Source organism: Sander lucioperca, chromosome 5, assembly GCF_008315115.2.
Source record: "Sander lucioperca isolate FBNREF2018 chromosome 5, SLUC_FBN_1.2, whole genome shotgun sequence".
In the NCBI taxonomy this organism is placed as follows: domain Eukaryota; kingdom Metazoa; phylum Chordata; class Actinopteri; order Perciformes; family Percidae; genus Sander; species Sander lucioperca.
In genome coordinates, this window is record NC_050177.1 from 12,247,866 (window position 1) to 12,274,330 (window position 26,465).

The window sequence follows — 26,465 nt, forward strand, 5'->3', positions numbered from 1 at the left end:
TTTTTTTTTTTGTTTTTTTTTATCAAATGCCCCCCCTTAAAATAAATAAGGTTGCCAGATGTAATCATGCAACTGTGAAATGCGTGCAGAAATGCCACTTGGAGTACACTCGACGCACGCAAAGACTGGGCGTATGCGATGGCACCCCAATGCAAGCCACCTAGAGAACGACGGGCAGAGTTGTGAGGGTAGTCTTTGACATAAATTAGACGCCCCCCAGACACCCGCCCGGCTGCGGGGTGGGTATCGGTGCAGCTGTCAATTTGCATGTTATTTTGTGGCCAAATCCAGCCTGTACGGTCTTCCTGCGCTTCGGTTAATCCCACAGCGGATCAGCTTTACCGCTCCAGTCTGCGTGTTGCAGCGCTTTCTCTCTCTATCTCTATCTCTCTCTCTCTCTCTCTAATACACGCACACTTTAAATAATTACATTATTTTAACCGAGCACATGTGACCAATGTGTATTGACGCGATAATATCTGGAAACCAAGCGCTGTTTGGAGGCTGCACAAACCGGGATACCACTTCAAGAAAAGGATCGGTGACCGAGATTTGAAACGCGAACGCAGCTCGGATACTCTGCTTCTATTTTAACGGTCTTCCTGATTTGGAGAGGAAAACTCCACCCGGTTCCTTAATCTGGGGTTTTCTAGCACTTAAAAAAGGGTGACAGAGTCAAGATGACAGGCTGGTTCACACACCGCAGGGACTGGTGACCGTGTGGTGACACAGCGCGTTTGATGAGCACCTCGGTAAGGTTGTTCTCCGATGTAGGCTACTGATAGGCTACATCTGATAGTATTGTACCATCCATGCTACATTTTTAAGCCTAAACATAACATTTTACAAATTCACATAATCGTGACCGGGGTCATTTTGCTGTAAAATACTAGGTCTAAGCGATTTCAGAGCATTAAGCCATAAGTAGGCTGGTAATGTTGTGCGCCCAGGTCCTCCCCCTTCATATGTAAACAGGGGCTCCTGGAGTGTTTAATGTCAAGAACCCGCAGATTGTTGGAAATGATCCCTAGGAACTAAATGTGGGATTTGACATGTCATTACTGTCTAGACTGAGGGGTAACAAGCAAAAACAGTAATCATACATTCACTGGTCTTATCCATGAGTGAGTAAAATAATACTGAGATGTAACTCCCCCTATGAACACCCTGTAGGTCTCGGTGGCAATGCCATATGTTACTAAGTTTAAAAAAAAAAGCATTTAGATAGTGTAAACTATCTAATGGCAAGGCAAAATACAGCTTTTGTGCAGCTATAGTGCCATCTTTAACCCTGCAGCAGCTTCACTTCTATTCTCTGTAACCCATTAGCATTTCATGGAGAAATGCAAGCTCCTCATCATAGAGTGGCTTATGTCTCTACACCGCATCAGCAATTTGTGTATCTATTCTCCAAAATGCTGAGTCACATTGCTTTGACCAACATAGATATTTTCTGCATTGTGCTTTGACGTCAACAGCCAGTGTCTGCACAGGTGTGGTCCAGTAGTCATAACTCAGGAAAGCTTATTATAAGGAGGATAGTACTATATGTATTGCAGTTTCTCCCTCGAGTTTTGTGTAAAACTATTAAGTCCTCATGGTATAAACCAGTAATTATCAATCTTTATAATTAATTTCTTTTCCACAGCAACTCATAATGTGGATCACTTAGGAATGTGTCGTCAATTTCTTTTTGCCCTGAGAGAAATATTGCTGCTCCTTGCTTTTCATTAACTTTTAAAAGGTGGGCTGATGCACTATCATAATGTGCTCCTGTGGAGAAACAGACTGACAACACCGCAAGAGACGACACAGGTCAGGTGGAGATTTGTGGAGGGTTGTAAACTACGCGGACATTTTCATTAGCTGTGAACTAATCAGGCAGTGACTGGGGCTCCACGGGAGCGACACAGTCAAGGTTAGACAACAACTCTGGACTCATCTGTCCGTGTCTTTCAGCTTGGTGTATTGACATGTCAGTGTCACTCTCCCCGCTCACAAAACACCCATGTTTTGTGCCTGTGGTGCTGTACAGATGTAGCAGTGGGTGGTGGGATATTATTCTGATACATCCAGCCACAAGGACTCCGCCTTCACTGTGTGTATCAAGTGTTGCACAATCCCACACACACATGTACACATTCACCAGAGGAATGTATGATCAGTTAGCATAGTGTGTTAAGACCGGGAATCTTTGGAGCAGTACAGTTAAGTCCGAGAGAAACAGTGACTACAAAATTCTGCGCAGAAAGGAAGTTTCTGCGGGACAGGAAGTGCTTTGTGGTTGCCGGTCTCAAACCACAACACTGGTGTGACTAATCTAAGTCTACACACTTCCCTAAATTTTCTTTTCATTTTAATTTCCCTTTTTGCTATTCCCTCTCTTTTCTTTCTCCCTAGTTTTAAACTCTTGTTCTTTGCACATGCATGTTCCATAGTTGACTCATTTTCTCTGTTGCTTTGTCGTTGCAGGATTACCGGGAGGATGGCATGGACCTGGGGAGTGATGCATCCAGTCGCTCCAGCTCAGAGTCCAACTCCAACAAGGTTACACCTTGCTCCCCTTCTCTTGATCTGGCTACATTGGACGACTACAAATCCTCCCCCTCTCTGGACCTGGTCACCTTAGAGGACTATGAGGAGGACGAGGACTACCAAGAGTATAAGAAGAAGGTGATAGAGGAGTGGGAGAGCGAGTATGGAGAGGACTACACCTCTCCACAGCCTCCTGTTCAGGAGGAAGGCAGAGGAGGCGTTGTGGGGGTTGACAGCCTTGGCGAAGGCTACAGGAAGACAGTGAACAGTCGCAGCCTCGCTGAAGAATTCCAGGATGTGAAGACCGTCCCGCCCCTCCCGGCCCCCAGAGGACACACTGCCACTTCAATTGCAGCCGTTCCAGAGGAACTGAAACAGAACGGCAATCTGATTTTGCCCAGGAGCCACCAGCTCCACTCCCCCGATACACCACAGGGGGGCACAGGGATTCCCAAGCCCCGCCACCGCAGTTCCACTCAAGGCAGGGGGAGCCGCAGCACTGGTGGTGGTGGTGTAGGAGGCAGTGGAGGGACTGGGGGACGGATGGGGGCACACAAAGAGGAGCAGGGTGTAGAGGAAGAGCCTCTGCCCACCATGGACTGGGCGGCCCTGGAGAGACACCTGGCTGGACTGCAGTGCAGAGAGCAGGAGAACCAGAACCTCAACCAAAACCACATGGGCAAGACTAACTACACCTCTGTAAGTGTCTAAGGACTTTACTTGTCGTTTCCTGTGGGGTTTTCTACCTATGTGTGTCAAGGGTTATCTCACACATTGTTTTCCCATGCTCTGGTAGGCATCTGTTATCCAGCAGTTATCTGTGACAGATGGACCCTGGAAACATTAGGTTTGGTTAGCTGGAGTAAGGAAGAGGGATTAGTCGGCTAATGTAGCGCTAAGCTATGTGGCCAAGCTATAAACCTGACAATCATGGAAATCATGGGCTACATACACTGATTCAGAGAATCTCTGTCCAACAGTGCAAGCAAATAATTGTTATTATTTGATGACTTTGGACAGACAATGACTACAGCAAATATGTATTGCTGACCTTACAGTCTTGTATCTGTTTAACCTAGTTTAAAAAAAAAAAATCCTTGTTGTCCTTTGTTGTGGCTATGTGGTGTTTCTACCAGAAGAGGTCAGTGTTGCATTGACATTTACAGCAGCAGAGAGCTGCTGCAGGCCTTTAATGCCACACCAGCAGCTCCAGCGCTTAATGCTTTTATGGTTCACTTGCAATCTCATGACATTACTCAGTTTGAATCACAATCTTCTAGTCTTCAGTCTCAGAGATCTACGGTTTCTTGTTGGTCTGTGGGTCGGGTCCAAAAGGGTATAGTTTAAAAAATGTTTAGGGAGGAGCAGGAGAAAATTGTTTACAGCAGCCACAGTTTCAGCGCAGACACATGCAGTTCTTGTGTCACTGAATAAAACTAAGCAAGGACACATTTGTGTTTGAGAAACGGGGATTGGTGTTCTCTTTTGGTATGCAAGCACCAAGACCTTTTTCTCAGTGCACACGGACAATGGCTGCAGCCAATGCCATTGTTAGTGTGTTGTGTGTCTTTGTTTGTCTGTCCTGGAGGCCCCCTCTGTCTCCCTGAGGCACGCCAGGAATGCAGCGTGATAAGTGGGGGATGAAAGGAAGGAAAGAGGGAGGAAAGGAGAGGAAGATGGTATCTTTGGGACCAGGCAGTTCGGGGTCACATGGCTCGTGTTTGTGTCAACGTTCATTACCTGCTGTCCATCTTAAACGAGAAGGTCACCTCCTGGCTGACTTTAGTCTAGGGAAAGTCTGCTCTGTCTCCGTCTCTCTGTCCCTCTCTCTCCCTCTAGCCAGTGGGCTGTGATATTATTGACCTGGGTGGAAGAAAATCTCTTGAAAGTGAGCCTCTGTCTCCACATGCAGCCACAATCTTGTGCACACACACACATTCACACACATGCTCTTTACCACATGTGATGTCTCACATGTGTGTACATGAAGGTACTGTAGACCAGGCCTGGTGTGGTTGATAGAGATAGCCTGGTCCTGATGCTGATAAAGTTCCACGACTTCCAACTGTCTTTCCGATTACAAGGTAAAGCAAATCCTCAGAAAATACCGGGCCTCAGATTTTGATGGCCCTGAGTAGATAAGAAATTTGAATTAGCTGTGGAATCCCACCTGAGCTGGGATCAGAAGAGATATACCAGAATTGATGAGACTCACAAGCTCATATCCTGGACAATCCCACTCTTGAAATCTTTTAAGTGCTGCTGTACTTCAGAGGAATGCCCATCATATGGTTTATATCAATCCACTGAACTTCTGACATGTGATTTGACCTTTTGGTTTGTTTAGTCCTATTTGTGAGCTTCCTTAATGAAAGAGGACTATGCTCGTATTGACCCTCTGCTAACCTGCTAACAAGAGCATCAAAAGCAGTTGTAGAAGTAAATTTTAAATGTCCACGGCTCAAGGCCAGATAACGGCGCGGACTCCAACGCTTGCTGTAACTTCACGATTACTCTTCTTTTTTGTTTAAAATAGAGATAAAAACAAGATTAAAAGTCGTGAAAGAGTTAACACAGAAGTTGAGGGAGTCAGATGAACAAAAAGAGCTTCAATGTGCACGAAAGTAAATCAACACACAGGAAAGCCCGAGCAAGGTCCGGACATATCTTGCTAACGGGTCCTTTGTCTAACATCGCCTGATATCGTTTTAGAAGGAAGACCCTCCTCCTGTGGAATGCTCCAATGATCACCTTCAGAGCATGCGTGTTAATCTTCAATTGGCTATTTTCGAGGTTAAGACCACCTCTTTTGGGATTTTTCCACTAGTCCACTACTACAAGTCATTTAGCTGATCTTGCGTTTCGAGCGCCTACGCTTCAGGCATTTGGGCTTGGTGCCCGCCATAGCTTTTTTGTGGCTACAGCGGCGGCCATTCTACTGCGGCTGTAACAATGGTAAGCCATCTGTGGCTGTTTGCAGCTGCACAGCGACAACTGAAGGTGATCCAAGGAGGGAGAAGGTCTCTTCCTTACACAAACTAAAATACATATCATCTTTTATCTAGTATCATATTTGTTGTACATTGTATATTTCCCATAACTCAATTAAAACAGATTTTATCACATTTTCCACAACAGTGTCAATTTAGCAACTGAGACATTCCCACAAGACTTCCCTTGTGTCTTTCTATGTCAGGGGCCATCCATGTTTCTTATTTTGCTGGACTTATCAGACACCCTGGTGGAAAAAGGGGTCTGGCGCTTTTAAAATGTCGTTAAATATTTAGACATTCACCCAGGCGGGAACCACCAGCTAGATGATGCGTGTGTTCGGATGTATGGAGGGGTCTGTCTGTCTGGGATGTTGCTGGGGTCCAGAGGGACAGAGAAATTCATGCTTCAGTAGAGCTTCAAAAGCATCTGTGCTTTAAGAAAGACGGGACACAGTGAAGCTCAAAGCTAATATTCGGTCGCAAAGTGCCTGGAGGCTGGTCTCCAGTCAGATGCAGTAGCTACAGTACACCACACTTGTTTGTATATAGGAAAATGGTAAAATATGGATCAGATCAAATGAGCTGTCAGCAAGACAGATGGGATACACAGACCTCTTCTTGCATACCTCAGTCCTGTTTACATCTCAATGGCAACAGTCCCATTTGCACTATCTTGTCGAAGTCAGGGTTGAATCATAGTACATAGCAGAGTCTGCAGGTCTTTGAAAAGTTTTGACGTTTTCGTCTCTTTTATCTACACCTTTGTCTCTTTTTTCAATGTTTTGGGCTCTTTTTTTTTCATTTAGCGCTTCTTTTCACTACCATTTATAAACACCACTAACACCAACTTATTACCAGTTTTACACTCATTTTTGGAATTCATGGTCAGTACACCTCATTTATAGGAAATTATACCTAATTCTTGAGTTACAAAAGCAGAAATTATGAATTATTTAGACTCATATTAAAGGAAGGATAATTACAGAAGGATAAATGTCAACGTTCAGGCTGGTTTTGAAACATTTTCTTTTTTACAAATGCAAATTTATTTTATAAAACACCCAAAAGTCAATGAAAGTAGAGATCCTATCTTTTATTGTACTTGCGAAGCGCGAGGTATGGAATCATCCAAATTACGTAGTTAAAAAGAAACCCATATTTCTGATATAGACATTTTGAAAAACAGGGTCAAATTTGACCCGAAGACAACACAAGGGTTAAGAGACAAGATCAACTTTTATTATCCCCGTGGGGAGATTTAGTTTTTTAAGCTACATTTAAAGGAATAGTTTGACATTTTGGAAAACAAGCTTATTCACTTTCTTGCCAAGCATGCCAACTATTCCTTTAGATTCAACATTTTAAACACAACTACAGTAGTAGAGTGGCATTGGTTTTTCACCATGCAGTGACATGTTTCTTTGTGCTGTAGGTCTTTTTGTAGATTACCACTTTGTAATACAATGGCGCTAGTCTGTACCATAAAAACCTTCATTTATTTATGCCTGTTATTTCTTTTTTGCATTAATGAACCATATTGGTGCAGGTGTGTTTATTTAGGGTGCGGTTTCTGGCTGCTGTAATTTCAGCGTCTGTCTGCGTGTGGGGTCCGGAGGATTCATGAGGCTGAGGGGCATGCTGACCTGATCATAATTTGTTTCTAATGAACTCTGGCGTCGCGTGGCGGGGAGGGCCCACAGGGACCTCAAGTACACTCGGGGTAACACTACCCCTGACCCTCCATTTTAAGGTGACCAGATTTCTGAGACAAAATCTGGGGACATTTTCAGCTCAGAAGCATAAATACCTCCAAAAAGGTAATGTTTTTATCTTTGTAAAACTTAAAACGGGGACACTGCCCCAGGGGGGGTCACATGGGCATGCTCCCCTGTAAGAAAATTTTGTCTATTTTAACATTTAAATGCATCAATCTGGTGCACTTCGAAAAGAAATTCAGAGGTTAGACTTGATTATTCTTATCTATGGATGGAAATATTTGTGCTGTAGCCTGAACTATTTTGCACTTCATAATTTTAACCTGTCACACACAGGTTGAATAGATTTTTTCTTCATATTTTTGCATTAATATATATATATATATATATATATATATATATATATATATAAGTAAGTGGGATTGTCTGGAATCTGGCAATATAATAAGCATTATGGTGGGATACATTGGCTAACAGAAATGTCTGTGTTGACATAAATAGTTTACATGAGAATACATATATATAATATATATAATTTTGGCCCTTTGGCTGAGTCTCTGTCTGTCAGAGGGAGAGCAGGAGTGCGGTTGTGAAGAAGTTGGTAATTTCATGTCGCAGATTAACACTTTTGCATGCACTATATCCGTGTCACATTCTCATTAGGGGCTGAGCCCCCCTAAAGGTCTGATCCTAGAATCGTCCCCGCTGCTACTTCATACTTGTACTCCACTACACCTCAGAGGGAAATGTTGTCATGTTTACTGCACTACATTTATCTGACAGCTTTTGCTTTATTGCTTCACGCTGGGCTTGTTTCTGCAACAGCTCATTGAGTATCAGATACAATTAAAACTATTGAGGAAATATTTTCATTTGACATTGGTCCAGTATTAAACGAGATCGCTGCAGTCAGCAAAGGCGAAACAAGCTATAATGTAAGTTAATAGGACGTCAATTGTGCCGCTTGTATTTACGTTAAAAAAAAGTGCTCGTTTTGCCACTGACAGACTCAGATTAATATTCTAAGTGTCTGACAACATTATGGAAAGGATTTCTAAGGAGGTCGCTCTTTTTGTTAAAGAGTAAGATCCTTTTTTAATTATACAAAGTCGGCGAAATTGCGTTCGCTAAACCCACCAGACTCCATGTAAATAAACAGTAATTTTAGCATCGTAAAATGGGCATTCTAGAACATCTCTGAGCTCTGAGGCTTGCTCTGGCTGTCTTGAGCCTGTGCGTGTAGGGTGCACGACTATTTCATTCCAATTTCGGGTCTGTCAGTCACAGTGAAAACCGGGGACATTTCCGGGGACATCTCCAGCCGGGGACAGGTCACCGAAACCGGGGACTACTCCATTTAGCTGCGCGCCCCTAAAAGGCAAACAATAAGATTATTCTTCCGAGCCAGTCTTGAGGTGAAAAAGGCAGAGATGGGGTCAGTCTACATGTATAGATAATCAATACTCTGAAATTTACCTGTGTTGTATTACTGTAAATCCATGCCTACAGGCTACTTCTTTTTCAATCTCAGAGTACACACGCCCACACTTACTCACACAATTTAAAAAGAAAAAACATGGGCAAACCATGGTTAGAAAGATAGGGCCTGTGCTAAGACCTGCAGCACCACTCCTACTTTAAAAATGTAGAGAAGAGCTTTCTCACTCACTCACTCACACACAAACACACACACACACACACACACACACATATCACACAATCATATTTGCAGTTTGAGGTGTTAAAGGTACGAAACTCTTGCAAGTCTCGCACCTTTATGTAAATGTATTGCATGATGTAATTAATATAATTAGAAATGGGATAAAAAAAAGATCTGCTTTGTTAAAAGTTGGACAACTTCTAAATGTATAATCTATGTGCTGTTAGGACAGATGTAATGATTTGTCTGTTCTCCCAGTTATCAGAGGAATTAACAGGTCGATGAACATCTACTTTATAGGAAAGCACACCTTATAAAAAGGCCAAGAGCCAGACCGAATTGTAGAAATGTGGCATGCTCTGCCACAGAGAAGCACTGAAGGGTTGTAGAAAATAAAAGATTGAGTGAAAAGCAGGGAGAGGTTCAAGAAAAGAGCAATGGCAGAGAGAGGTTTCTCTGTGCTCTGTGATTATGTTCAAGTTCAACAGTTGAACTGTGCTTGCCGCCCTCCACTAACAACCTAACTACAACCTTCACCCAGTACTCAGACTGTGCCACGTAGAGGGAGAGAGAGGGCGAAGGTAGGAGAAGTAGGAAATTGCAGGGTTTGAGAAGTCCTCAGTGCAGTTATAGTGGATATAAATAAGCACAAACTATGACTATTCACATTGGAGTTAGGTCCTATATGGGGAAACAAAGCATGCAAGTCTGAAGTTAGAAGAGTAGCAGATAGGCGGGATTAAAAATAACCTGTGGAATAAGAGCGAGGTGAGAAAGGATTTATAGGGTCAGAGGTATGGTTTGAATGAAGACACTGGCGAGCCAAAAAGGGAGGGAAGTTGGAGGAGTAGACAGTCAACGTATACATGGGTAGGAACTTCGTAGGAGGAGGCTTCAGAGGTGGGGGCAGGGCTTTAGCCAGGTGTGGATAGCGCCTTTTGAGGCTCCAGTGTCTGTTCAGCCCCCTTGGCTTAACCACTGTTCCTCGTGTGTGAGTGTGTGCCGGTACCAGTTGAAACACGCCCAGCCCTCTGCAAACCACAGCTCACACACACACACACACACACTCCTTACACACTCACTGCAACACCTCTGCTTTAGAGTTATGCAGCTTTCTGTCTCCTGTTAGTCCACACACACATGCACACACTAACCTCACTGATTCAAAGGATATATTTTTCTTCTCATGGTATCCTGGCAGTCTGCCCTTGTTGGTAGATGTTTTTATTCCTTTTCCTTTTTTTTATCAGTGGAGTATTTTTCATCTCAGCTTAACCTTGGATTCCTCACAGCAAGTCGGGCACTTAACTCAGGTAAAGCAAAAGATGACATTTTCAACATTACAAACGAAAGGCTGTAGTCAAACCAGGACAAATGTTTAATAAGTTCAGACTCAAAGTTAGATACATTGTTTGGCAAATGCTTCCTAATGTAATTGTAGCTCTGGGCACTACATTCCTCTGCTGTGACATGTTGTATTTTGAGTTAGTATGCAACAGAAAAGTTAAATATGTCGAGAATGGAACATAAAGTAGAGCCAGCTGCACATCTGTCCATGCATCTGACTTTTTCTCAGAACTACAGTAATTTTCTGTGTGACCCTTTAACAAAGAGCAGGTTCATGCTGGCAGGACTCTGACCATATGTGGGTTGCTACTTGGTAGTCCTCTATTTTGTTTTCTTTCTGGCAAAGAAAGAATATCATCAAATATGCAGTGCAGGTGTATTTGAATCCTGTTTTAAATAAGCAAAGCTTTGTGCTACACCTGTTTTGAATGTTCCCTTACATTGAGATGCAGAGAAAGTCAAGCTCAAAGAGCGAGCAAAGGGCTAACTGATTGAGATCTTTGTGTTGCCTCTGGATGCCTCGCATCACCTCAGGTCTTCTGTTAAAAGTTGCACACCACAAAGATTACAACTGACCGGCGACTGCTTGCACATATATGTGCATCTGATCGGAGGAAACAAGGAGGCTGTCACATCCAAAGACGCTTATTAAAGACCATCAAGACAAAACTGTTTTTCAAGGGTCTTGTTATATACACTTGGAATACAAATAGAGAATAAGTCAGATAAGAAGGTGCAGCTGGCACTGTAAAGCTTTGTTTTGCACTGGCCTTGTCAGCCCTTTGCTTGTGGAAGAAGAAAAAAAGGCAGAAGCAAAACATTAGAACATCTCATGAGTAATATCAGTTTGTTGACAGGCTGAACAGTCAGTTGGCTCTCTCATCGTTGGAGATTCGACGTTATTAATCAGCCAAATGTGCCCGATGGCCAACTGTCTGCTTGTTGGTAGCAAAGATACATAGTAGTGTCAATGAGGAGCCCAAGCATTGATGCCATGGCCTTCAACAGTGGTTGAAAAGGGAAGTCAGTCTGCTATACCATGTTTGTACGCACCTGCACATGCTCACGTCAACTTGCTGGCTGGTGGGTACTGTCAAAACATTCTACATACAAACTGTAACCAAGGGAAACACAAACACCTAAGAAATACCTCAGGTTATTTCTGTAAGTTAAAGTCTCATAGACGGCCTCGGCAGAAGTGGTGCTGTCTAAATTGCTCTTATCTGGTGTCAAAGTACAGTTTAATCAGCTGCCTGATAATCTCTCCTCGTCTGCACACGCAAACAAACACAAAAACATACAAACCTATTTGTATTGATGAGTAACAATGACGCTATAGGTGTAGATGAACTAACAAAGATAGATAAGCTTCCTATTTGGTCACTTGAGGTAGAAGGTTACTAAGTATTTGACCTACTCTATTGTGTGTAATGATTCAAAAGCATGTCACCAAGGCATCCCAACTGCATTGTGGGCACATCAGATAGAGGTGCTGCTTTGATTGTTGAGTTTTGGGTGGGAAGACGTAGCCCACAGCTACACATTCCTCTACTGTTTGTCTGGTTGATCATCTTGCTTGATACAGAAGAACTCACACAAACACACCCTTTCTCTGAATCATTCAAACCATTATTCACCAAGGTCTGAGAGTCAACCCGCTCTTCTGCATGTGTTATATAGCCTATCTGGCACGGAAGTCAACTTAGGCTCATACCAAGTCTCAAACTCATTTTGCTACACAGTTCTCCACCTTCTTCTTTTCTTTCCTTTTCCAGACATCCCCCTCTTTACTATACCATCCCCACTCCTTTTCCCTGCTAATTGTCCTCTTCCTCAAGCTGTCAGGAAGCATTATTGCCTAATGTTCTCACACAGCCAAAATACAGCAGGAGACCATTTTCTCCCCTCCGCCTCGTTCCCCCTTTCTACCCTATGAAAACTATCAAAGAGGGGCGCAGGCTGTGAGTGGCAGAGCGTGCTGTGGAGGAAATGGGGATTTATGTAGCAGTTAGGGGACGGCCTCTAATGTTATAGCTTCGTGTCTGTCCTCATACTGCACAGTCACTACGGACCGGAGCTGAATACACACACTCGCACACAGGCCGGCTTTATAAGTAAGAACAGGGCCGAAGGAGATAAAAACAAGGTTTATTGCAAGACGGCAACAACAAAAAGACTGAGAGGAATTGAGTAAGAGAGAAAAAAGGGTTTATGTTTTCCAAGCGGTGAAGGATTTTAAACTCCTATCCATCACCTCTCCTGTCTCTTTTTGGGAGGAATAAAGGGTTGAGTCAGACACACACACACTCACACACACACACACACACACAGTTACTGGGGTGGAGCTGAAACATGAAACACTAGTCTTCTCTGCCCCTAATTATAGTGTGTGAGTGTGTGTGTGTGTGTGTGTGTGTGTGTGTGTGTGTGTGTGTGTGTGTGTGTGTGTGTGTGTGTGTGTGTGTGTGTGTGTGTGTGTGTGAGGTAGAGAAGTGGGTTGTGAACTTGGTGTGTTTATACCAAGCTAAAAATACAAGACATGTTTAACTCACGTCTGCACACCCACACAGACCCCAACAAACCACGAGTATTGTTGTCTCTGTGTTTCTGACTCTGTGTTAGCTAAGCTGTAAGTCCATGCCTGTTCATGTGACTGTGTGTGTGCGTGTGTGTGTGTGTGTGTGTGTGTGCACGCGCGTGAGCGTGCGCGTGAGCGTGAGACACACAGAGAGAGGGAGAAAGAGAGGGACTTTGTGCCAGGTCATGCAGAGAGCTTCATCTGTTGCTGTAGGGAACAGAACACTTTTATCTCCTCACATACTCATAACACAAGAATAATCATTCCATCAGGCTAAAGTAGGGCCGCAGCTAATGACTGGTTTCTTGATCGGTTAATCTCTAAGTCTGTGAAATGTCAGAAAATGCCTGTTTCAGTTTCCTTAAGCCTGAGATGACATCTTCATAGTGCTTTGTCCAAAATACAAACAATGAACTATTGCATAACAACAAAGGCAGGAAATTATCACTTATCTTTGACTAATTTGCCAATAAGTTGCTTGATTATTAAATAGTTTTGGTCTGTAACATGTCAGAAAATAGAAAAACTTGTAAGTATTTTATAATATTTAGTCCAACCAACAGTTCAAAGCCCAAAAATGTTCCGTTTAAAATTGTATGTTAACAAATAAAAGCAGCAAATATTGTATGTATATATATATTATATTAATATATTTGAGAGCTGGAATGATTATAGAGAATGTTTGCTTTTTTATAAAAAATGTTGATCAACTAATTGAATAATGGACTAATCATATAAACTAGAGAGTAATCAATAAATCACTTCAGCTCCAGACTAAAGTTATTTTTGTTTCCACATTCCCTTTTTGCATTCCCCAATATTCAAGACAACAAGAAGCATGTAAAAAAACAATGTCTGTCTCAGCTACTTATTATTCACCGTGACTCACTACTCCTGTTTCATAATGAGCTTTGTCATTGCAAAAGTGTAATTGATGGTCAGTTAGTCATTTACTCAGTTGGTATACACATTTGTTGTGATGCATTAAAAATATGAAACAAATATTAATGAAAGCCTGGTGTTCACAGCATGCTCAGTCTTCCCACCACCGACTGTAGACATACAGTCCTCATTAGAACAATCTCTGGTGGCTGACTGAGCACACACACACACACACACACACACACACACACACATGCACTCCCTGGCCTTCCCCATCAGTTCCTCCCTGTCAGAGCGAGCTCATTACCGCCAGATTCTGGCCCTCACACTGAGCCAACCTGCTTTGCTATGCAATGTTTTTACACTGGCACAAAATGTCAGCTCGCTAAAAGCATCTGTGTTCCCGTTCTCCCTGCTGAGAAGGAGAGCGAGGCAGAAAAAAAGAGAGGCAAGGAGGAGGAAGATGGAGAAATGTGGTGAAAAGAAAGCAAATGTAGTTACACTGAAAGGATGGAGAGAAAAGACGGCGGGAGGGATGGCAAGGAGGCTAAAAAGAAGAGAGGGCAAGCTGTTTGTCAGAGAAAGGGAGGAAGCGTCACAGCATGACTGAGAATCGTGTTTTGTTTCCATGAGCTGTACAGAGTGTTACGAGGACTTTACCACCTACAGTATCATTTCCAACTCTCTCTGTATCCCACTAATAGCGGAGTGATCCACCATGTTATCGACTGTGTTATCAGTGACTTATGATTAGGTATTCATTATTTCTGTTTGCCACTATAAATATGCCCACACAGCAGAGTTAAACACATAGAGTCCCACATGAGTGGTGTTTTGATATGCAGGATGAGAGGAGGAAAACAAGGATGAGATGAGCTGCTCCAGTACTCGGTGTACACTACCCTCACAGCAAGAGTGACTCACATAAGTGCTCTGCGCAGGAATAAATTACATATGCTGTCAAAGTTTGGCATTAGAATCAGCATCCAGTTATATTTTAGCCGAAAGACACTTGTCTTTTAGTTTATGGACAAACATGCTCCTAATGGTGCCAGTGTGTGGGAGGCTGAACTGCAGTCTGCCTGCCCATTTGTCTCCAGTTAATAATCTTTGTTTTGGATCTTCTTTGTGCTGATAAAGGCCGCTTCCATCGTAAAATAAAATGTGGTGCTATTTGAGATGGCTAATACTCATATCATCATTTCATCAGGAGCTACACACTATACAGTCAGGGTAGTGTCAGATATTTTCTTTTCTAGTGTCTTGGTCTTGGTCTTCACCTGTTCTGTGACTCAGATTGTAACCTTGACAACCATGTGAAGGTCAGCGGCGGGGGTGTCAACGGAATGACTGCTGCCATGGTGATAGAGGAGAGAAAAGGGGTTGCTGTGGTTTCTTTAATCAAAGCATGGCAAAGTTTGTTTTGCTCCTGTTATGTGTGTATGCAGGCACCTGCCTTAGTGCATCAAAAAGACAAATCACTACTATGCATCTGTATTCAAAAGGGTGAAGCGTCAGGCTTAATGCGTCTTAAGATCTTAAGGATTGCCGGTTGTGGAAGCTACAAGTAAGGTGTGTGTCTGGGGGGGTTTAGACAATGTTGGATGATCCAAAAAAGCACTTCTTCTGATGCCTTCTAACATCTTAAGAGAAACTCAGTCTGAGTCAAAGTTTATACTTGGAACCACATTTAAGAAACTCCTTATTAGGTTGCTGAAATCAGCAGGTTGATTCACGTGTGATTGTGCTGTGTCGTCCAACAAAACTGCACTTTAAGTCACCAGTTTTTTTACTTCCCTTGAGATCTTAATTTTCTTCAAGCACTTGCCGATGACTAGAGGGCGCTTAATGGCTTAATGTATAAGCAAACAAACAAACAAACTTTTTTTAAATCTCTCTGCTATTTCTCGCTTGGCTTCACTGTTTTCCACTACTTACTGTATGCCTGTAAACTCAGCATAAGCTTAAGCTTTTACGAGGCACAGTTAGTAGCTTTCACAGTAAGAAAAACAAGTTTATCACTGGCCAATGTCATGCACAGATAATTATATCCAAGGGTAGCATGACAGGATGGGCACTGTTCCAGTTTGCCCCAGATGGGCACCACGCAGAAAGCCAAACCCTAGCCGGTGATGTTCAGCAGAGAGATCAGAGCAGAGAGCTCATCGATCCACTTCCAAGTCATTAAACCCAAGAGTGGTCTTATCGGGAAAAGCAGCATCACCCAACAGAGATCAATATCGGATAGAGAGATCTGGCCTGAGGAGAGGGATGAGATAACAGGAGGTGTGTGTAGCTAGCTACTTTTCAAAAAAAAAAAAAAATAGACAAAAAGGAAAGCTGAAATAGATGTATGATTTAATTGCATCAGGATGTCACGCTCCCCACATTCTCTGCAAAGCCGTTCCACCACTTTCACAGGAGTGTTGACAGCGTAAGAAAATAAATGCTCGGGCGCCTGGGTAGCTCACCTGAAAAACTTTTCCGACATACTATACTGTGACTTTATATATATATATATATATATATATATATATATATATATATATATATATATTTGACTTCTTTATTTAGATTTTTAGACCTAAAAATTCATTGCCCTTAAAAGGGTTTGAACACAGGGCACCCGGATAGCTCACCTGGTAGAGCGGGCGCCCATATATAGAGGTTTACTCCACGACGCAGCAGCTGCGGGTTCCACTTCGCCCTGCGGCCCTTTGCTGCATGTCATTCCCCCTCTCTTTCTCTCCCCTTTCATGTCTTCAGCTGTCCCATATGAATAAAGGCCTAAAAATGCCCCCCAAAAAATATCTTAAAAAGTAATGCTGCGCTTACAGTTCTGGATAAAACCAAACAATGAAAGGTGGATTAGTGCTGAAATGATCAGTTGGTTTACCAGTTAGTCTTGGTTGCAATTTAAGGCTATATAAATAAAATTGACTTGACTTGACTAAATGATCGATCAGTTAATTGCAAAATAATCTACATATTATGCGATGGTACCCCAATGCAAAAATCACAATAAACAGGACACCTGTTTATATCTCAGTGAGATCAAAAAGAAAAGACAAATCAGAAAACAAAGAGAGGGATTTATAACAGTAATGCAAAGAGGCCAGGATAGAGGAATGAATGAAGAGATTGAGAAGGAAGAGATTATCTGAGTAGGTTGGCCTGTGTGTGGATTATAGACCAGCCATCTGCCACTATGGGATTATAACCCTACTAAAGGGCAGACAGAGAATGAGGGGAAGATGTACATGCAAAACCCATGTACTATGTATACCTTTACACAGTGAGGCAAAGATTAAACAAACTCACACATCAGTGAGCGACGCATCTTTGACCAAATAAAAGTGTTGAAACTGGCTAAATGTTAGATTAAATCGAGAATAAGCAGCCATAACAACAATTTTGGTACTTGACATTTTCTAACACTTGGATCCCCAGCTCTGTTTAAGTTTGAGTCTTGCAGCATCCTATCTTTAATTCATGCATCTTATATAGGGATTGAGCTAGAGGTAAAGGAAAAAAGTCACTCCTCTGCCCTTCTCTTTCTCTCTCTATCTCTGTGTCTCTCTGTCTGGCATGACTCCATATGAACCAGCAGAATGACATTCCGACCCTGACCCACGCCAACCTCTCCCTCCCTCCCTCTCCCACCATCCCCTTTCCCACTGGCCGAGTCTGCATACACTCAGACCAACAGCTCCTCCCCCTTTCCAGTCCGAACCAGAGAGAGAAAGGCGACCGGGAGTGTACTCTGCTTTTCACTGCTCCCCTCCCTCCCTCTTTTTCTCTCTCTCTCTCTCTCTCCCGTTCTCACACCCCTCCTCCAGTCTCTCGCTCCCCTCCCTCTTTCAGCTTTGGGGAAGCAGCGATCAGACCCTGTCCTTCTCTCTTAGCAAACACACAGACCAGACAACAATCAAAAAACAGAGATAGAAAGCATAGTAGAGGGTGAAAACTGAACTGAAGGAGAGGCAAGCAGCAGAATTGATCTTTTTGATCGAGGACTGGGTGGGATCCTCTCCTCTTCCCTCCTCTCCGCCGGAATACTACTGCAGGGTTGGGAATCTTATCCCAGTCCCGCTCCTGTTCTCCCAGCTCAGCCAACTCTGCTTTAGGATGCTGTGAAGGATGGTCCACCAGGAAAACTGTTCTTACCAGGTAGTTCTCAGAGCTACATGACACATCACATTAGTTTCATTCAATTGCCAATTTCTTTGCCACTTTGACAGACACAAGTTGATGTCCATTTTGTTGTTGTTAGCTCCGCTGATTGTACAAATATCATGTTTTAACTCCTCAGTTCAGTTTATTGTAAATCCTTGAACATCATGTTGAAACTAGGACATTGTTGATGTGTAGGAGTATTTCTCTGTCTTTTGTGGTTACGTGATTGTGTTGTGAATCTGATGGCTGGCTGGTTGCTAAGAGAGTACTTGACTCGAGGGAATAATGTCCTACCTCCCCTCCACCTCCTCATCATCCAGCCTCATCAATTCATGTCAAGGAGGCATGAGGTATGCATGTAACTGCAAGTTTATTGTGTCATGACTGAACTGTGTGTGCAAATTTATTCTGTGCTGTTAGTTTCATATAGGAGAGTGTATGGTGCACACAACAAATTGAAAAAGAGAATTTAAATGTGAATACTTGCTTGGAGGGTTGTGTACATGTGTGTGTGCATGTTTATTAGTGGGTCTGAGACATGTGACAGCAGTGTCCCACTTTACCTAACCAGGGATTTTGAGGAGTGAAGGAGTTATGATTAAAGGAAAGCAAGTGTATCACATCTGCTTCTCTATAACCAGCTCTGCTTGGGAAGAAAGTCTGCAATGCAGTGGAGATGGAAAGTGGGAACAAGCAGAGAGGTAGATGAAAGGCAAAAGAGATGAGCTGAATATGTTGGGCGGGTGGGGGGGAGAGAATTGAGGGGGAAAGATGGAGGTTCTTTGATGGGGAGAAGCAAGTGTAGAAGCAGGTAGCGATGCATGAAAAACTGCAGAGGAAGTGATGATCAGAAAACATGAGGGTCTTGTGAGATGTACGGGTCTTGTGGGTGTGTTTTATTAACATGTGAATCAACATAAAAACTTGAGAGTCAAAACTATGTCCTACAAAATTTCTTTTGGGTTTAAATAGAGAAGCATTTTGGTGTATGCACTGAAAAAATGTGATTGATCCAGTCACTAGATCATTTACATTTTACACATACTACTAGACATAGATTCTAGTATGTACTGCTGTTTCCGTGTAGTCTTGCGGTTCTAGCTTAGCTGAAGGGCTTTGAGCTGGGTGCTAACAAGTGTAAGTGCTCACCTCTCTGCCGTTATCAACATTTACAAAAGCTCATCTCTTGTCAGCTCCATGTGCATGCCTGCCTTTAGGATTTTTGCTGTTAAAAAAACTCAAAAAGACTCATCTGACAAAACATTTTAATCTCGGTGCAAGTTCTACATATTTGTATTTGCATGTCAGGAGAGTAGATTTGTGCTTGTGAGGGTGCAGTTGTGTAACAGGATAATGATTTCCTGCCATGTTTTGTGGCAGATAAAAGCTAGATGGAGCAACAGAAGGATGGCATAATGGAAGGAAGGAGCAGCAGATAACCTGAGAAAAGTGAGCCAAAGGGCTAGTGGAGACAGCCGGTGAAAGGCAGAGATGAAACAGTATCAGAAAAAGTATTGATAATACAGGCTGAGCAAAACGAAGGGAGAAGTGGGTAGAAGGAGAGAAATGATAATGGCGTATGTCTTTCTGAGGCAACTGAGATGATGATACAGGATAGGGAGGATGGAAAAAAGATTTGACATCAGTTAAATGTAAGGAATGGAAATTTAGGGAGGTGTTGAAAAAAGTTTATTGACTACGGAGGGAGAGAAAGTGAAGGGAGATGGCTTTAATGCAAGGGGTGTATTAGAAAAGAGAGATGGAGCAAATGAGATAAAGAATGAGAGTGGTAAGCAGAACAGAGGGTTCAGGCTCTGATAACAGCGACTCTCTAGAGGCCCCTCAATTAGACTGGTAACCTGGCAACCAGCAGGCAGACAGCGCCCCTCACACACATAAAACACACACACACACAGACATCGAGGGATGGAAAGAAGCAAAGCTTGATGGGGGAAAGAACAGAGGAATCATATAGGGAAGTGAGGGGTTTAATGAGGGGATGAAATGGACAAGGAGTAAACAGATTAAGTGGAAAAATAGGGCGGTAGGCAGGGTGTTGTCCCTGTATTTCTGTTTGTCTTGTGGTACAGTCCATGTCTTGGGGCCATGTCTGCTTTGGTTAACAGCATCATTGCTGTTCTCTGCTTTAATAAAGATGTGATCCTCGTCTTTCTGTCTTTGGCTGATGCAAAGAGGAGAGAAAAGACAGAGAAGGGCAAGGAAAAGAAACACAGAAAGCATCTGTCCTTCCCCGTTTGCACACCCCATAATGTTTGAGGCAAGCTCTCACTTATTGTCAGAAACCACTAGCCAATGAAGTCACAGGCTGACCCCGGGAGAACCAATAAAGCGACCATTTGACCCCTAGTCAACCAAAACCATCCGTCGATTTAAGCCATATCACTTTTAAACCATGAGGCCAAAAAGAGCAAAAACAAATGTTCATCATTAGATCACAAGTATAACAAATCATCTATGACAGCTATCCCCTTCATCCTGATGATGCTCTTCATTTTATAAAGTGCTTAAGTGAGCCAAAAGCACGCAGTTTGTTTACTAGATGCTGAGGTCTCATATGTCATATGTCATGTCATCCTGTTTTCAGTTTCTTATTTAAATCTATAAATCTCGCGGTGCTGTATTGCTGTCAGCAGCAGAACCAGCAGGGTGAAGGGTGATGGTGAGATTTATCAGCTTGGCCACAGTGTGTCATCCCGGCCCGTAGGAATACTGTCAGCTTGCCAAGGCCTCAGGAACTCTGATTGAACGTTGAAATCCTGTCACATCTCTGTATTTGTGTGTATGTGCGTGAGGGTTTATGTGTATTTATGTTATGCATATGTGTGTACAAGCTCATGCAGTTTGTCATGCTTGACTGGAGAGAGGTGAAGGAGTGCTCTGGTGTCTGTGAAACAGTACACGAGGTGTGGCCTGGTGAATTATAAATGAGGACTAGCAGTACAGGAGATACCACTGATGGATCATGCTGGAATGACAAAATTGATCAATACGGCCGGATGATAAACCTAAAATTATGGAAATACTGACATAAATTAGTCTAGTTTGCCAGGAAGTAGTTATAGCATGTAGCTCCACCTAAAACCACAAATTGCTGTGCAGCGAGCCCATTTTTCATTTAAGAGTAGACAGGACTATACTTTGTCCTAATATTATATACTATTTGCCAAAACTTCAGCCCCTCAAACACTGGCCTCTGTGTGAATTAGCGGACTTCCCGGTGGGCCCATGGGTGGGCCGCCCCGTGCTCCTTTCGCAGCCCAATTTGTTTGGAACACAGAGCATCGCCATGGAGAACTTCTCACCACGTTGCTATGGCAGCAACCCCCGTTCTTTTCCTCCTCTTTCCAAAATAAGATCAAATCAGAGTCAGTAGCACATTCCTTGCATAAGTGTCAGTACTGGTGATCCGGTGTTATAAAATCACACAAGCATAGACATCAAGGATACAGAAACCTATAAACAAACATGGAGTGGGGCTGATTTAAAAAAAAGCAATCACAGGTTTAGGTGCATTCGATCCAAACAAATGCACGTTCTCACACACAACACACACACACACACACAGAGCGCCATTGGCCTTGGATCCCAGGCTTACAGGAGGTGCCAGGAACCCTCTCTCCCACAGTCACCCTCTGTTCACTTGGAACAATAAGCCATTCTGTGTATGTATGTCTCTCTCTTTCTCGCTGTCTCTCTCTCTCTTGCTTGCTCGCTCTCTCAGCTGACCCGACAGTCAAGCACCAGAGTTGTGTGTGTGTGTGTGTGTGTGTGTGTGTGTGTGTGTGTGTGTGTGTGTGTGTCAAATATGCAGCTACAAGTATCCCGAGTCTCTGGCCTTGAACTGTGATTTAGTGTATGTGTATTTGTAGATTCCCATTGCCAGTGTCCTGTGCATTGTTACCCAGGTAACCCCTCCCTCTCCACCTTTTATCCCATTTGAATCAGCACTGACTTCACCTTCACTATGAAGTCAGCCTCAGTAATGAGAATCAGCGAGGCAGACTCTGCCCCACCCTTCAGCTGCAAACAGGCCATCCTCGCTCGCAACCAACACCGGTTTAATTGGCGTATATGGAGTGTGTGTGTGTGTGTGTGTGTGTGTGTGTGTGTGTGTGTGTGTGTGTGTGTGTGTGTGTGTGTGTGTGTGTGTGTGTGTGTGTGTGGGTATTGTCCGCAGCAGCAGCCGCAGTCCAGTGTGGGTGGATGCAGGAGACAACCAGACAATTCGCTACTCTACCCATAATCCTTAGGGATCAACACTGAATCAAACCCACCTCCTATTTGTGTGTGTGTGTGTGTGTGTGTGTGTGTGTGTGTGTGTGTGTGTGTGTGTGTGTGTGTGTGTGTGTGTCTGTGTCTGTTAAAATGCTCTTTGATGTTATCATGCAAATGCAGTATTCTCCCAACTGTCTTCATCTCAGATTTTTTTTTCTCCTCATGTGATTCTCGTCTTCTCTCTCTCCAAAGAGTTTGTATGTGACTCAAGTTCCTCAGCATCAGTTGACGTTCTTTTCCTTCCCGTCTTTCTCCTCTCATCTCTCTTGTATAGCCTGTTGTCCTTGGCTGGCTATTTTATTTCTTATCTGATATCCCTGTTTTCCTGTTAGCTCTCTGACTCCGTAGTATGATTCATCCTCTGACTCGGTCTGCAGGAGGATTAATCCTTCAAAGAAAGACACAGTATCCATCTTCTAACAAAATTTCGCTCTGCTTAAGGTTGGGGGTTAAAGTTTTGTGAATTTCTCCAAGGCTTATGCGAGTGCTATTGTTTCAGTTTAGTAAAGTTATATTTCCAGTTATAGTGCATTTTTCATTCCAACCGTGCAGCAAGCTGTATGTGTGTGTGCATTGACTAAATGTAGCCTTTAACTGAGGATAATAGGGATAAATCTGCCAAGCTAGTTGTTTGAAATTTCAAACAACTAGCTTGGCAAATATTGGTGCCAATATAATACCTGTGTTTTAGTACCAATACCAGAACAACACTTTCTGAATACCTTACATTTAGTAATCCAAAAATAATTTTTATAACTTTTCTTTTTCATTTATCAAAATAAAACCAACTTCTGAAATGCACCAGTGTCTAATTTTATCTTAACACAAACTGGCAGAATTGCCTAAATAAAATACTCAATCAATCAAGAAAAATAACCATTATTAAATTATGATCATCTTCATAATGGTACACTATACCTACGCATACCATTTAATCATCACAGAGTAAAAACATGACCCCCTGTTTTGGTGCTTAGGAAGTTTATTTCCACTTGAACATTGTAACGTTTTTTTTCCCTCCATTTTTGTGTGTAACCAGTTGATGGTTTGTGTGAAGTCATATTCTCCTGCAGCGCGATCTCACAGCCATATGTGGACATAATTTTCTGTCTGGGCGGCTATGACAAATATATGAGTCACGGGTCGATAACGTCTTGCTAAGATGAGATCATTACACACTGTGGAGAGCTCAGATTGAAAATGTAAGTCACTGATACAGGGCACACGCAATCTCTGTGTATCTGAGTGAGTGACTTTGTGTGTACATGTGTGTTTGTGTGCCAGACTAATGGTCCATTGTGCTCTGTCAGGGTTTATTTAGCTCGCCGGGGGTGTGGGGCTGCTGGCTTTGGAGTCCAGACAGTGCACTATTTTTACCTTAGCAGGAAGGGAGCACACTGCCTCCTGTTACATATACACACACACACTTTCACATTTAATTTCGCCTCAAATATGTAGGCTAATCTACATTTTAAGTTAATCTCTCATTCACAAACATACACCGAACTGTAAGCCATTCTAGATAAGAGGGTTAGGAAGCTTAAAAGGAAAAATCCAGAATGGAGTCCTGGGTATAACAGAAGGACAATAAATATAGACAGAGAGAGCTAGTGTCCAGGAGAGGCTCCAGACACAGCAGGATTCATCTAAACACACACACACATGGGCACGCTTAACACAAGTACATTGCCATAAACACACACACACACACACACACACTGTGGCTATCCCATGGCTGAGGTGTCCCTTTCCAAACTAGTTGCAAGCAGCTGCTGTCCTCACGTCAGGGCGTGAAAACGGAAAAAAAACACCAGTGTGAGTTTCTCCCTCTCCCTCTCTTTTGCTCGCTCTGACTGTGAGAGGCCGCCTTGACCAAATGGTGGAAGGCAGGGAGGGTCTAAAGGGGCCTTACCTTTGACCATTGTGCTTTCACAGTCCTGTGGGAGAGGCAGAGGAGTGGAGTAGTCAGAAAGTGCAGGGAAGTGAAAGAAAAACAGTGTCACAACATGTAAGAGAAAGACGAGGAGAAGCCACCAGTGGAGGAGTAGATGTTGTGTGTGTGTGTGTGTGTTGGACCATGGCAGGGGTGAGCTGGCTGGGAATATGATTTGTACTGACTGACTGGGCTCAACCTCAGAAGTCAGTCTGGACTAACCTACTGACTGGGGAGTAAAGAGGAAAAGACAGCAAGAAAGGAGGGAGGAAAGGATGAAGGAGGCGCTGGATAATATGGATGGAAGTGGTGGAATGGATGACGTCATCAGGCAAACGTCCAGTCTCTACCTCAATGATGACTACAAAGAGGTAAACGACCAAGTTGTGTCTCATTCCATGCTTATAAGTCCAATTAATTGAACGGAATGAATACTGAGGGCTGCTGGAAAAATCTGTGTGGTGAAATAGAGGTGGAATTTTTTTGGTCACACATGTGATGTGACTATGTTTACTTTGATGGTTTGCTCTTCAACTATGTGAACACACACACATACAGCTACTTTTGTTTGACATTTTAGACACACTTATTCTCTTTCTTGCCGAGAGTTAGATAAGATAAGATTGACCACAATATGAAGCTACAGCTGCATATACAGGCTGCAAACTGAACAGACAGATATGAGAGCAGTATCAATCTTCTCATCTAACTCTTGGCAAAAGAAGCAAATAAGTGTCTTTCTCGATATTACTTTAAAAGGGTTTTGCGTGTTGTGTGTAGCTATGTGACACAGCTCAAAGACTGAGGCTGACGTAATGCTTAAAGTTTGGGTATTAAAGTGCTTAGCTATTTTGGGCAAAGCTATGACATAATAGTGTGAGTAACCATGCTTTTATCCTTAAATCTGATTCAGTCTTTGGGTTAAAAAAAAAAAAAAAAGATTTCTCCAGTGAATCTTTTCCCACAAATCCATAGTCTGGCCTTCTCGCAGAGAGAAAGCTCAAATGTCACTTAGAGATCCATTGTCCTGTCTAAACCCACTTCATGCTCCCCATCTCTCCTTCCTGCCTTTGTCATTCTCCCCCCTTTTCTTTTTATTTTATCCCACCATAACCCTCCCCCACCTCTTTTACCACCACACACACACTCATGCACAGCCTTCTACCTCTTGCTGAGTTGTTCTCTTCCAATCTGAGTGACAGGAACAGCCTTGCACTGACCTGAGGCTGAACTGTATGAGGGGCCAGAGGTCAGGTCCCTTATCTGGAACGGAATGTTGCACTGCCTGGACAGACAGGTCTCCGATAGCATGAAAAGAGAAGACGGACTCACACACAGGATGTAGACTTTAAGCGTGTGGAATAGTTGGACATATCCCCCCTGTTTCCAGTCTTTACTCTAAACTAAGCTCACCGGCTACTGTCTGTTGCTACATACTTAGCATAAATGTGAGTGTGGTATAAACGTCTTACTCAAGGCAAGAAAACAAATACGTGTATTTCCTGAAATGTCCAACTATCTGTTTAAATAGAATATACTTTGACTTTAGACTACATGTATATTTAAAAAAAAAAATGGATGCAGTTTGACGCAAATCTGAGCCTGCCAGAACATTTGTGTGACATCTGAAGCTATTCAGCACAGTCAAAACACCCTCACGCACGGAGAGAGAAGACACAGTGACCTTATATCTGTTTGTAGAGCTGTGAGCTCAGCAGCAGCTCACTGCCAGGCCTGGAAAACATATCAGAGTGAAGCTTTCCCAATTCTTCAATACACATGTCATGCTTTTTACTGTTGCTTCACTTAAATCGCCCGTATACTCATAAGAGCTGGTATTCGCGCATCTGTGTGTGCTTGTGTGTGAACAGTAGGTTCTTATGTCAAACCAGGGAGTGAGGTATCGGCCGGTGAAAAGCCACCATTGTGCAAAACCAGGGAGAGCACTTATTAGATGAGGAATGGAGGGAAAGAGAATAAAGGAGAAAGAAGTATAAATACATTTAGAGGTGACACATTTAAAAAGTCGTGGTAGCACACTGTATAGGGTAGAAATCCGTAGACATGCAGACACACACACACACATCCACATGTGCATCTCTTAACCACTAAATAATTTCTGGACACAAGAGCCAGCAATTTAGATGAGGATGCTCTTTGTTAGCGCAGATAATTAAATTTATCTCCCTCCGCTAATAAAGATTTTTCAGGGAAGATTTGAGGGCTCAAAACTAGCACCCTGTGTCCATTGGCAGTGCTAAATCATCCTCTAGGTGTGTCGGATGAATGGTTGTTGTGCAGAGTGGAGGAGAAAATGTCTTTGTCAATGAAGGTTTTTCAGTAGAGGAAA

General features: G+C 43.0%; 1 protein-coding gene across 5 annotated transcripts in view; it reads left to right on the plus strand.

Annotated features, from left to right (window-relative positions):
* Positions 1–26,465, plus strand: part of schip1 (schwannomin interacting protein 1) — a 228,776-nt gene that overhangs the window by 184,407 nt on the left and 17,904 nt on the right. For 2 of the 5 annotated variants that reach the window (XM_031301048.2, XM_031301050.2), the window contains one exon: positions 2,473–3,234. In XM_031301048.2, coding sequence (XP_031156908.1) covers positions 2,473–3,234 — 762 coding nt within the window. Of the gene's footprint in view, positions 1–439; positions 753–2,472; positions 3,235–17,508; positions 17,881–24,100; positions 24,487–26,465 lie in introns of those variants that run through there. The other 3 variants (XM_031301049.2, XM_031301053.2, XM_031301051.2) reach the window with 3 other exon arrangements.